This window comes from Belonocnema kinseyi, chromosome 8 (assembly GCF_010883055.1).
Source record: "Belonocnema kinseyi isolate 2016_QV_RU_SX_M_011 chromosome 8, B_treatae_v1, whole genome shotgun sequence".
NCBI classification, from domain to species: Eukaryota; Metazoa; Arthropoda; class Insecta; order Hymenoptera; family Cynipidae; genus Belonocnema; species Belonocnema kinseyi.
Genome location: NC_046664.1, coordinates 92,933,079 through 92,946,571, shown reverse-complemented (window position 1 = coordinate 92,946,571; position 13,493 = coordinate 92,933,079). Strand labels below are relative to the sequence as shown.

General features: G+C 27.9%; 2 protein-coding genes across 3 annotated transcripts in view; both read right to left on the bottom strand.

The window, feature by feature from the left end:
- Positions 1-7,729, bottom strand: part of LOC117178981 (inositol hexakisphosphate and diphosphoinositol-pentakisphosphate kinase 2) — a 53,317-nt gene extending 45,588 nt beyond the window's left edge. The window contains exons 1-3 of the mRNA XM_033370578.1: positions 7,610-7,729; positions 7,071-7,398; positions 5,401-5,688 (exon numbers count right to left, since the gene is read on the bottom strand). The gene's annotated coding sequence lies outside the window, so the exon portion shown is untranslated. The remainder of the gene's footprint in view (positions 1-5,400; positions 5,689-7,070; positions 7,399-7,609) is intronic.
- Positions 7,730-9,125: 1,396 nt separating this feature from the next.
- On the bottom strand, positions 9,126-11,519 carry LOC117179010. Of its 2 annotated transcripts, none has more exons than XM_033370624.1 (6): positions 11,298-11,519; positions 10,639-10,878; positions 10,395-10,555; positions 10,032-10,219; positions 9,673-9,949; positions 9,126-9,597 (listed from the first exon to the last, which is right to left on the bottom strand). In XM_033370624.1, the coding sequence occupies exons 2-6, from the start codon at positions 10,869-10,871 to the stop codon at positions 9,263-9,265; spliced, it is 1,194 nt and encodes a 397-aa protein (XP_033226515.1). In that variant the 5' UTR covers positions 10,872-10,878; positions 11,298-11,519; the 3' UTR covers positions 9,126-9,262. The 2 variants fall into 2 exon arrangements, with proteins under 2 accessions (XP_033226515.1, XP_033226516.1); XM_033370625.1 differs by lacking the exon at positions 11,298-11,519 and adding an exon at positions 11,119-11,251.
- Positions 11,520-13,493: the final 1,974 nt, after the last annotated feature.

The following is a 13,493-nucleotide window of genomic DNA, read 5'->3' as shown; positions in this document are numbered from 1 at the left end:
AACATAGTAACTAATCTCCCCGAACTAACCTTGTTTGCAGGCAATTAAAAAAGTTTATTTCACAAATAATTTCCAGATTATCGGAAAGGCAGAGATGAAAAACGACGTAACCTCAAAATAATACATATGCATAAAATTTTTATTTAGCACAATACATTTTTTTGTTATTATCCCTCAAAAAAAAGTCCGAGGACGTCCGTTATGATATTTTATAGCATCTCCGAATTCAGTTTTTAAAAATGTTAATTTTTGTGGAAAAAAAAGCCGGGGAAACTCTTGAGTATCACATGCCCTTAAAATACATTGATATCTTCTGAAAGCTCATAAAATCCTATAAGTTTATCTGAAATCCTATTAAATCTCTTAAAATAATTTCAAATAATTTGATTTAGAATTTTTGTAATCCATCTGAATCAATTTGAAAATATTGAAAGCCCAAGAATTTTCATACATTTTGTTGAAAGCATTTGAAATACTTCATAACTTTTCGAAGCTTTTGAAAATACTTGAAATACTTAGTCCTCTTGAAATTTTTTAAAATATTGTGCTATCCATAGAAATCCTTTACAATTCTTTAAAATATTTATAACTCATTTGAAATCTTTAAAAATTAATTTAAATCTTGTAAAATCTCTTTAGGTATTTATAGAGTGGCCACTATTTTTATAATGTTCGTCTTGAAGGTTTCTTCTGGTCTTGGTAAAAATTCGTGATTCATCCCGGTTTAGAAAAATATTATTCTCTTTGTGAAACCCAGTTTTTTCGCATATGATCAATTGCGGAAGTCGATCAGCATAAAAAACCCAAGAAATCTGTTGACTCTGAATCATATAATAAGCAGGATAAGGACATTTTTTTTGACTAATAAAGGAAACTACAGAGTTTTAAATGCTCGCGCACAAAACGTGCGTGCAATTTAAAATTGAAGATGTTTGAATTTGAAACATTTTAAAACAAGTACACAAAATTTAAAAATTTCAGACTAAAATTTTGAAAATTGGAAAAGTTCATTAGAAAGTAGTTGAATTGTATAATTTCTAATTAATAGCATTCAAAATGAAACAATTTTCTTTTGAATTAAAGAATCTGGAAATTGAATGATTTAATTTAAAAATTTCAAAAATAGGAAAAATTCAAAACGTTAAAAATTGAATATTTTCAGATTCAAATTTTTGAAATTGGATTATTCAAAATTCAAAGAATTCTAATTATATTATTTATGATTAAAAGTGTTTAAAATTAAAGAATTGAAAATTAAAAACTTTTGAATTTAAATAATTTTAAATGTAAAGCGTTCAAAGTTGACAATTTGAAATTTAAAACTAAATTTGATCTTTCGAAGTCAACGCTTTTGAATTTCTTGAATTTTGAATTGTTATTACATAACAAATAGAATTAAACATTAAAACCTTTCAAAATTAAAGAAATTATGAAATTGTTGAGGTATCAATTTCTGATAGTTTAATTTTTATCTTTTTTGATTTAGAACACCATTTTTAGTTTTAAAATATTTAGTTTTCAACACTTTTTTTAGAATTATTACTTATTTTTGAATTCTTCAAGTCATTCATCGGACCATTCTGGGATATTATATTGAAAATTAAAAACAGAAATGCATAACAAGATTCCTATCACATGTTTCCAATGTTTCGAATGGCACAATTTAAGCTTTTCAATTCGTAATTGCTTCATACAGTGAAGTATCCCCTATTTCCAGTCCCCCATATTTTAAGTTGGCTAAAAATGATATCAGGGTTTCCTGCAATACCTGGTGGCTCAACTGATCCTTTTTATTGTGAGTCCCCCATTTAAACCAGTCGACGCCACAACTTTATACGTTATTCTTTATAGAATTTTTGGATAATTTAATAACGTATGCTACTGCCTAGATATCTCAGCACCTATTACACTGAAAAATGTGTCAAAAATGCACTTTTCTTTTCAAGATCAAGATCAAAAAAGAATTCTAAACATTTCGAAATACAATTTTGAATCTTTTCAAGGTTTTGAAAAGTTTTACAAAATTTCAAATTAAAGATTATGAAATAAGGATTCACCTGTTGCAAATTTAATTTTAAATTTTTATTGGTTGAAAATCTAAATAAAATGAAAATTCGAGTTTCAATTTTCAGCTGCTGACTATTCAAATAAATTAAAAATTAAATTTTCAACTTTATAAAATTAAAGACAATTTAAAATATAATTGCCGTATGCTGGAAATTCAGTTGCTAAAAATAGAAATCAATTTTCAATTTAATGTTCGACATAATTCCAATCTTTTTTTTTAAATTAAATAATTCTTAAATTAAAGGGTGGCAGCACAGAACTGGATAAGCAATAAAATAGGAATTTTTCAAAATCGGAAAAAAAGTGTGCAAAATTAAAATCACAATTTAAAGATAAGACAGAAGGTCACTTCCAAGATTACGTATTGCTGACTAAGGCCAAAAATATTTGATAAGAAAAAGTTGTCCATTTTCGAAGAAATTTGTGTGCCAGCTGGCAATTTCAGCGAAATTAACCACAAATTGGAACAGGATCGGCTGTGGATTGCAATAAAAATAGCAATCTTCAGTTTAAATAAAAAATAAAAATTTACTCCCGAGATATTGGTTTTCTGAATAAGAGTGCAAAAGTTTTTATCTAAATACGTATGGGGAAGCTAAATAAGAATAAACATTTTTTGATACAAACAAATAATTCTGTTTAAAAAAAATTCAAATTTGGTATGGCGTTATCGCACCAAGACAAGACGATTATTCGGTGAATGGACTACAAAAATAAGATTTTTCTTGAATAAACGATAACAAATTCCAAAAAAATATCGCGAAGGGAAGAAAAAAATCATTCTACTGTAAAATAATATGCTGAATTTGAACTACAATCTAAAATAAATTGTTTTTATTACTGTATTCAAAAATGAGAATCCGAACACATATTTTTATCACAACGTGTACTTGATTTTCGAAGAACTTTTTTATGCAATAAACTCGTTTAAGAAAAAATGTTCGTTATCTAATTCTGTACTGTCAGCCTTCAATTTGAATCTTGAAACTAATCGTTAAAAGTAAATAATTTTCAAACTGTGGATTACGAATTTTAAAATGTAATTTTAATCTAAAGTGCAAAATTAATAACTTGAAGATCAACGATAAAGCATTTCCATGCAATGAAAACAACTTCATGTTGCTTTAAGTAAGTGGGAAGGCAATTTTATAAGATGTCAGACACGAGACAAGGAACACGCGAAGATCGTGCGGAAACATAGGAACTTCAACGTGGACAAAATGAATGAATGGTAGATTATTATAGACATTATTAAATTATATGTGGGTGTCGGCATGAAAAGAACCCATATGAGCAGGGTAGAGCGGTAGAGTTACACTTAGGGTCATCTAGCATTTTTGAAGTTGGAACTTGGAAAAACCACTTTTCCCAATAAAAGCCATCTCCCGAGTACCCATTCCTTTCATAGGCCGAGAATCCTCAAAAGATTCTTGGAAATTTATTGACATATTTTTGAATGATTTAAAGTCCTAAAAAAAAACTGTGAAATCCCTTGCTTTGTTTAAAAGTTCCTTGCAATCCTTTTGGAAAAACTGTAAAGTCTCTTGAAATATTTTGTAAATCCCTCCAATCTTTTTAAATAGTTTGCAATTTCAAAAAATTCTCAAAAAAAATTTCAAAACATTCCCTTGAAATCCCATAACTCTTTTAGTCTCTTAAATTGGTCTAAAATGCCTTGAAAAAGCTTTTGAAATTCCTCAAAATATCTTAAACTCACCTAAAAGAATGATAAATAACTTGAAATTTTTCAAAATACTTTAGAAACATTGAATACATTTTTTAACTTAATGAAAGTAAGCTGTATTCTCTTATCAAAGTATTGAGTATATAATTTAAAATCTTGAAAAAGCAACGCAATACTTCGCCATCATAACGATCACAAATTAAATTAGCAGTAGTTCTAGACAAATCAAAAATTAACAGCGTGAATTGATTTTTTAATTTTAAATGTATGTATTAAATGGAGCAATATTTGAAGTCATTCAAAAGCCAATCATGTTTTTGACAACAATTTGTTTGATATTTTCGAGATATTTGGTAACATTACTTTTTTTCGACAGGATTATTTTTCTAGTTTAATTATTCTTTAAATTATGTGCTTTTTTTAATAAGGTGTTAAAAAATGAATGTAACTCATTCAATATTCTGGTTAAGAGCAAAAATTTTTTATTTTCCACATTACTGTGAATCAAACATGTTATCTTTTATATAATCCAAATTAGAATTATTTAGGAAAATATGGAGAACAGTCTATCTCAGTTATGACCTTCAAATTTATATTTAAAAAAAAAAACAACTTCATTTATGATGATTTTTTACATTGGAATTTTTTATTGATCAAATTAATTGCAGTAGCTATTTTCTATTCGGCTAATATTAAAACTAACCATTAATAAGACTAAACATTTTTCCTGCTCGTTCAGGCTAACGTTACGGAATTTTCCGTAAAACTATCCGGTCAAGTTATTGAAGAATCTATGAAAAAATATTATTAAACAAGTAGCAAATACCTACTACCGTTAATCTTATCAATGAAAAATTTCAGCTACAGCTTGACTTTTCCGTATTGCAGTTGTTTCCGTATTTTTTAATTATAAATATAATTTTAAAAATTGGTGTCTAATGATGAAGTAAATTATATTATAAAAGCAATTTAAATGTAAGGAAGGAAATCCTACTTTTTATGCAATTACAAATGTTAATATTCATACGCAATATAATAATTACAGATGTCATGATACATAAAAATATAAATATTTGAAATTTAAAAGGTACTTTAAATATGACAAATAACGTGAATAATTCCTTGAAGTTTGAGTCAATGTTAAATCCATTTTTCACCACGGTTGAAACAGATTTAGAATTAATTTTTGCAATTTCATGATAATTTACAAAACACGAATGTCATCTTAAGAACAAAAAAATAATTTATAATAAAATGTGAATTATAAGATACTCCTAATATAAACCAGTTTCTTAAATTCATAGAAAATTTCGAATGAACTCATAGATATCATACATAAAAAATGTACAAAAGAACTATACTGCATAGACCTTTCAAGAAAATCAATCCAGGGTAAAACAGCTTTCATATAGCAATTCTACGCATTATACGTCGCAGAATATCGACCCACTTAGTCAAATTGGCAATTAGATTACAAAAAAAATACAATGAGGCGAATTTTAATGTACTTTTAGAAAGGAAATCGATAATTCTTAGCTAAGTAAAACCGTTCGAAGAAGAAATTTAACAATATAAGCATATAGCAGGAGGAAATGTGCTCCAAAAAATGGTATTAATTTCCAAATAAAAGAAAGCAAACGCAAACTTACCAATTTTAGTAAAAAACGATCTTATAATGAGGTTTATTGAAGTTCACTAATTACAAAATAATGATTTTTTTACACTTGGGACAAGAAATATGTTTACATAAACAGCTTTTGAATCTGTCAATAACTCTCAACTTTCCGACATCTTGTGAAATCGGAACATATGATTTGGTTATGAAGCGGATATCCGCTTCAAAGAGCGCCAAAGTCTAAACTCTCTTTAAATCATAGGTTGGAAGTGTTTTTCACCAGTCGAGTAGTGGATTGGTTTTTAGGATTTTATCTTTGGTTCTAAAATATAAATGTGAATTATTTGATAAAGAAAAATAAATTATTGAAGTAATTCAGCCCTAAATTTCAACGATTCGGCACATTTAAGCAAAGTTTTTTGTGGATGTTTTTTTTTTAAGAATACATTTCATATAAACAATTTTTTATTTAAAATTGATTTTTCCTCAGGTTTTAATTTGGAAATCTTTATAGTTGAGCCTTTTAGTTTTACTTCGTACATTAAATTCTGTGGCTGAAAATTGAACTATTTTCTTGAAAATTCGATTTTTTTTTGTTGAAAATTAAGTTTTTTACTAAAAATTTAACATTTTTATTTTTATTGGTTGAAAATTCAATTCTTTTGTTCACAGATTATTGTTCTTGAAAATTAATTTTTTAAACGTAAATGTAAATTAATATAGTTATATTCCATTTTTAGGTGAAAATTCAACTACTATTTGGTTGACAATTCATATAAGCTATTGCATTTTTTCTAGTAAATTAATTCTCATGGTTGAATTCATCTTTTTGGCTGAAAATTCAACTACTTGGATAAAAATGCATTTTTTTTAAAGCACGATTTAAGTTGAAAATTTATATCTTTGTCTAAAAATAGTATTATTTCATTTAAAAAATTGTTTGTTTGTTACAAAATAATTTCTTTAGCTGAAAATTTAACTATTCTATTTTTAGTTGAAAATCAATATTTTTGTGTTGAGAATTTAGGTATTTTGCTGAAACTGTGTTTTTGGTAGAAAACTAATGTTCTTGGTGGAAGATTCATCTATTTTGTTGAACATACAATAAATATTTTTACTTGAAATATGTTAGGAATTAAAAGTATTCAAATTGCATTTTATGTAGTATAACAGCACTAATTTCTTATTTAAAACAATTCATGCCTTTACTTTTTAGAAAAATCTCATTATTTTTCCTTTTTTCGAGCATTTTTTCCTGTGAAGATTGTTATATCGATATAGTTGGAAAAATTATTTTTTTTTTTACTTTTTCTTTTGAAGTGGGGGAGTAGTGTCGTTAAATAATAACATTGGGTGCACCAAAATCAAAATGGTAACAATAATAAATCACTATATTAGGGCTTCATAAAATGTTCTTTTTCCTTTCATTTTATTTCTCTAAAGAATCAACTGCAATTTTTTTAATAAATATAAATTATTATTTATAAAAGAACGTAATCTTTACTTTAATAAATCATTTATCTTTTTAATACCATTCCTTGTTTTTTAAATATACTTTTGTTCTTTAATTTTCTGCTATTACGTACTTAGCTTTATAGAGTGATTTCACCACTTTGATTACAACCTCATGCGGTAATAATTTCTTACGGTTTTAAAATTCCCGATCGAAATTAAAATTAATTGTAGAATTTCATAATTTATTACTTTGTCATATCACTGTGACGAGATCCGAAAAATTTCTCATGTTTCGTCCACTGTGCATCTTTCAAAGATTTATCGTTAATCCAAAATCCAATTTCTTGTCCAGAGGTTGGAGCAACTCGATAGATATCCGCTGGACCAACAGGTTTTAATAAACATTTTTTTCTTTGTTTATCCAGGCGTTCATAACTACTATATGAAAATCCATCGCCCACTTTCAAATATGGATCAAGCATATTATAAACTTCACTCAACGTTTTCTTTGGTTCTCGAGCTAAACGGGATTCTAAAATATATTTCAAGTCTGGCAGCTTTTTCGGTTCTTCATAATCTACAACGAAACTTTAAATCAATTTTTATGATTCATTGGCTGTTTTTCAATCTGGAAAAATTCGAATTTTTTTTGGTCCTAACTGAAAATATTAAATTTGAAATCTGGCAAATTAAAAAACTTACAAATATAATTTTTTTTTTAACCAAAATGTTTCGAAGAATTTACATATTTATGGGTTCCTTAAACATTTAAATATTAAACAAATTACCTTCTCTAATTATTTCATGGAAGTAATTACAATCCCCTAAAAAGGTAAGACCATAAAAATCCATCTTGACGTGTAAAAGCAGGATAAACTAAAACAGGTTTTAGGTTTGGTTTGAAAATGTTTACAAACTCTCCGTTTTTTCCGTCAAATATTTTTTTGTTTTTAGATAAGAAAACGAACTGCTTTAATTGGTTCAATGGTGTGAACGTTCGTTTTGGTATTAGAGAATTTTTTGAAGGAGGTAATTTGAAAAATGTTCAAAAATAAAAAATGGTAATTTTTCTGAAAGTCAAAAACTCTAATTTTTCGAAAAATAAGCTATACAAAAAAAATGCAGAATAAAGTGGCAACTGTTGGTTCCCGCGTTTCGCGCTCGATAATGTATTTACCTCGCACGACACGCTCGATCTTTGTGCCTAGACTTTTTAAAACTAAAGCTGAAAGCATGAACAACAGTAATTTGGTGATTGTGAATTCCCTTTTGTTAAAGCTCCTTCGGTTTTAACGAACACATTCTCATCAAGTATTTCGTGCTTCGCACTCGAGTTTGTTCCTGAAAATTTTTTATAATTCCCATAAATGTATATTATTATGAGAAAATGTAAATTTTGGATTTTCCATTATTTTGTATGCTGACAAAATTTGAATTTTTGAATACGTGTGAGGTATCGTATTTCATGATGTTTCAGTAATAACATCATTAGATGTCGACACTTTAATCTTTTATCTATCTATTTTAAAGAGAAACTTTGCCTTGTAAATTATTTTTTTATCTGGAGTATTTTTTATTTTCAGAAGAATCACCGCTATTTTGTTATTTTTTAAATTTTCCGGCAGGTTTCGATAGAATTTGGAATCCTTCACTAGAATAAAAAAATAAAAGTTAAATATCCTAAAAAGTTGAATAATCCAATAATTCAAACCAAATTTGCCACATTTGCTTTTGTAACAATTAGAGCAAAATTTACGTGTACCGCTTGGACTATTATAAAGGTTAAAATATAAAAAAGATGTATTCTTTGTATTTACTTATTATTGTATAAAATCCAAACAATTAAATTATTCGATTTGTTTATGGTTTAACATGAGTTGCTTACAATATACATCACATGTTAAAAAAGTTGTAAATGCAAAAATCCTTTGCAGGTTTTTTAAACTTAACACTTTTATCTGATAATACAAATAATTTCTATAATATAAATATGTGCTGCATAATCGTATTTCCATACATAATCATAATCAGTCTGCTAAAGAATGTACGATAAAAAATGAGCATTTCGGGAGCGTCGAAATTGAGCGAAATTGAGAAATATTGTGCGAATCACATGGTATTAAAGCGAAAACTTCAACTTCGCATGTACATTTTACATGAAAAAAACCTCACAGAATATATAAAACAATCATGATACAATGAACCAAAAAAATTTAATTTTTACTAGAATAACTGTTGTACAGTCAAGAAGTATAAAATTATTATAAATTTCTTTTCTAGTTATAATTAGTGCTAAAAATTGATATAAAAAGTACCTAACAATACAATCACTCTAACGAGTTAAGTAATCTCACATAATTCAATATTATGCATTTTCATAGCGAACTTTAAAAACACTTTTGTGCTTTGGTGGTGAAAGTAATTGGCATTAATTGTACTTTTCAATCATAATCCTTTTCAAATCGGTCATCATGGCCCCAAACTTTACTCGAGCTGTTTTGTTTCGATGACCAAACTTGATCGTCAGTCAGTTTATCTTTCTTTCCTTTCGGCGACTTTTTCAAATTTCTCTGATCCGTTGCTCCAGAGCCGCGGATTGCTCTCGGGACAGGCGCATTCCCGCTATTCGTCGGTCGCTCATTATTTACCACTCGCCTCTTCTCCGGCGAATCTTGCTTAGCATTATTTTCTGACTTTGGCGCCTTCATTAAAATGCCAATGGAGTCAGTGTCCGATTTCGTTTCACTCTTTGATGAAACGCTCTCCGAATCTCCGTCTGGAATAAAAATGGGTTTCGTTTAGCCGATGCTTTCAGGATTTTTCGTACCGAATTCAGAATTTTCGACGGTACCTCCAATTTGAAGCTTCGGCTTGGTATTCACTGTGAGAAGATCGCTGTGTCGTTGGATTGCTATGAAGGTTTGAGTGCCGAGTTGCGAGACGTAGAAATTTTGTAGTTCCCCGGAAAGAGGGCTGTATCTTTGGTGCGCTAGGTCGATCATGAAAAGAAGCATTCCTCGAGATCTGGGACTCACGTTGCGATTTATAAGTACGATTTTCACGAGTTCCATGAACTCCTCCAGTTGCTTTTGATTCTCCTCGTAGATTTTTCGGCCATTTATTGAAATCTAAAAAGAAATTGGAATACTTCAAAAGTCTAGAGCACTGGTATTTCAATTGTTTTCAGATTTCGATTGCTGGATGAACTACCTGAGTTGTAACGAGCTCAATGTCCGATTCTTCGCAAATGTCGAGCAGAATCCTCATGTAATGAAGCAATGGCTCTTCAAGAATCCTCAATGGCAGGGATGCGATCCTCAGCCGATTGTAGACTTCGCCAAGTAAAGATGCCGCATTACGCAGTCGAGAGAGGTTTTGCTTCTTTATTTCATCATGTTCTGAAAGAAATTAAAGCCACATTGTTTAAAATTCGAAACCTTCAATATTTATGCTCAAATATTCGATATTTAAGGTCCAGGGCGAAACAAATTTCAACGCAAGCATTCCAAAATCAAAAAGATTTTGATTGAAGAGAGTTACAGTCAAAATATTAAATATTACAAGTATACTTACTCATATATACGTTTTGCAATGCTCTCATCAAAGTGATTTGTAATTTACTACCATCATTCATTTCTAGAGAATAAATCGTTTTATTACTGAAGACGATGGCGAACTTGATGCCAAATTGTCGATCGTCCAAAGCTCGATCGTGAAGTTCATCAAATACTTCTCTGTAAAAGTGAAACTTGGAAGTTAGTACGTCGTAAATCAATTATTGATAAAACGTTTTGTATATTAGATTACTTGAAATTACTTCAGTTTATTGTTCTTTGCTGCGTCGACAAGTACAGCTTCTATTTCGTGCACTTCCACCTCAGTAGTGCACTCATTAATTTCCAATTTTTCAATCAAGTTGATGATTTGATTGCATTCTTCATTTTTTATTGGCTTCACCGGAATGTTGGGAAGTTGTTGTTTATTTGGTTGTCCTGGTCTTCGAATTTCTGATGCTTCACTTCGCATCCATCCTCGTCCTCTGCCAGCCATATTCTAACTAAAATTAAAAAATCAAGTGAGTGGCCAATTTATTTGAGCTAAATACATTTTTTTATTATTTGAACATGCACTTTTCTTCAGTATTTTTGTTTTTGTTTTGTTTCAATACCTCACGGAAGTATAAAGTTGAATGGGATTTTTATTAAAAACTCAAACCAAAATCTTTTTTTATATTTAACGTCATTAGAATCAAAATCATAAAAATGCTACAAAATGTAATTTCGACAAAATTTCTTACCTGGATTTTTCTTGTTATGTTATAATGATTATACAGTTATAACCCTAAGTTATTTAACTAATTATGAACAAAATTATAATCCCGACTATATTAGAAGTAAGTTTTTTCTTTTTAAATTATTCTGAATGTTTTTCTTGAGGACACAGTGTACATAACCTAAAAAAGCGATAAAAACGAACCTGTCGAGTTAACTGTTAAGTATGGTTTTATAATTGAGCACAGATTATAATGTTTCAATGTTCTTAATCGAAGGAAACTTTCTTCTTGCTCTATAAACTAATACACAAAATTCCAGAATTGTTTTCTATGTGTATCTACAAAATCTGCACAATATTTCAAGATTTCAGATTCTCAGGACGAAAATGTACACTGCCTCTCGCGCATGCCTACGTCACAGATCCTTGCCCTCTGAATCCTTCAAATTTAAATAATCAGCTTAATGACAATTCGGTTTTCATTTTTTATTTATGATGAAAGATACATAAGAAAATACAGAGTCGCACATCTGTAAGTTGAAGTAAACCAGTTAATAATTATATGTTAATATTATCTACACTCTATAGGTTTAAAATATCAATAAAGGCAAATTAAATATTTATTCTAATTCTTTACGAAAATTCGAGCAAAGTTATTTAATGTATTTGACAAAATTAAATTCTTTCTATATATATATCTATAATTTTACTGTTATTAAATGCATAATTAATTTCAAATTTGAAATAAACAATTCTAGATTATTCAAATTTCCCCTCAGGTACGGATGTAGTTCTAAATAAAAAAACACGTTGCCCTTGAATATGCGCTTTCTGCACACAAAAAGAAATAATTATGCATGCAAATTGCTTTTGAAAATACGGAACATTTTTATTTGAAGTGCAAATATTGTATTTTTTCATTTATTTTGTATACGCATGCGTCCATTCTTTATTTTGCTTGTTTGATTGGTTTGTCATTCTCAGACACGTATCACAAACTCGTGTCTCCTGGAATTTTATCCACCATTTATCAAAAAAGGCTTCATCAAAGGCAATGTTAATTTTTTTAATAATTCCTTTTTAATTTTATTTTTTGGCAGAAAAGTAATGTTATTAGTTAAAACTTAATTTGTTTGGATAAAAATCAATTCATTTTAAATGAAAATTTATCTATTTTGCTAAAAATAGACCTTTTCTGTTGAATATTTATCTCTTTTAGTAGAAAATTATTTGTATGTTGAAGATTCAACTATTTGGCTAAAAACCATTTTTTTAATATTCATAATTGCAGTTAAAAATTCAATTATTTGGTTGAAAATTCTTATTTTTTGGTTTAATTCAACAGCTTTTTTATGGAAAATTAAAATATTTTTTTTTCTGGAAATATCAATTATTACACTTTTCGTTCATAACTAATTTTTTTATTGAATTTTCATATTACTTTGGTTGAAAATAGAGATGAATTTTTTAATAAAAAATGAATTTTGAGAAAATTAGTTCCACTTTCAAACAAGTGCTTAGTTTTTTAAAATCATTTTCGGGAAAAAGAAAATCTTTTTTTTTCCAATCGTTCAATAATAACCTGTACATCGGGCTTTTGGAATAACATATGGTTTTAAAAAGTAAAATCTCGGCTTTTGAAAAAATGGAAGAAAACAGTTTGGAATTTTTTCGACATTAACTATTTTTATTCGAAAAGTGACAAATTTCCTATAACAAAAGTTATTATTTTTTAGAATAAATTATATAGTTAATGAATGTCAAAATTAATATTTCATTTTTAAAGTATTTGGTAGTTATTTGAACATTTTTTATTTACTTAAACAGAAAAGATGACAATACTAATCAATAAGCCAAAAGGTGCACGTGATTTTAATTGTTCAAACAATTTCAAACTGTCTTTCACAAAAAATATTACTATTGATATTCATTAACATCGTCATTAATTCCAGAAAATAATAAACTTTCAAAAAAAAATGTTTAAAAAAATTTAATTGTTTAATTAATGGCCAAGTATTTTAAAAAAGATGCTATTCTTCACATTTGTCAATTGTGCAATCAGTTCTAGAAAATTTTAACTTTTTACGATTTCGTGGAAAAAAAATGAATATAGATCAAATTTGTTTAAACAATTTTAAAATATGTTTAGAAATATTATTTTTTATATTTATCTTTTATTCCGAAAAATAGTAACTTTTCTCGATTTGCTGGAAAAAAATTATTTAAACAAGTAATTATTGTTCTAAAAACTAAGAATTAGTTGCAAACACTTGAAAAAATTTGGTCGCTCATCGAATAAAAATAGTTAATCTTGAAAAGGTTAAAAAATACAATCGTTATCGTGAATTTTACAAAAAGCTGCTATTTTATATGTTTGGGACATTTTCCGGGAATAATATA

Bases quoted from the DNA above. Each gene is read 5' to 3' on its own strand.
- LOC117179010 (XM_033370624.1), bottom strand. From the start codon at position 10,871: ATGGCTGGCAGAGGACGAGGATGGATGCGAAGTGAAGCATCAGAAATT. The intron at 10,556-10,638 runs GTAATTTCAAGT...TCACTTTTACAG, and splicing joins GCAAAGAACAATAAACTGAA to AGAAGTATTTGATGAACTTC. The intron at 9,598-9,672 runs GTACCGTCGAAA...TTTTTATTCCAG, and splicing joins GCCGAAGCTTCAAATTGGAG to ACGGAGATTCGGAGAGCGTT.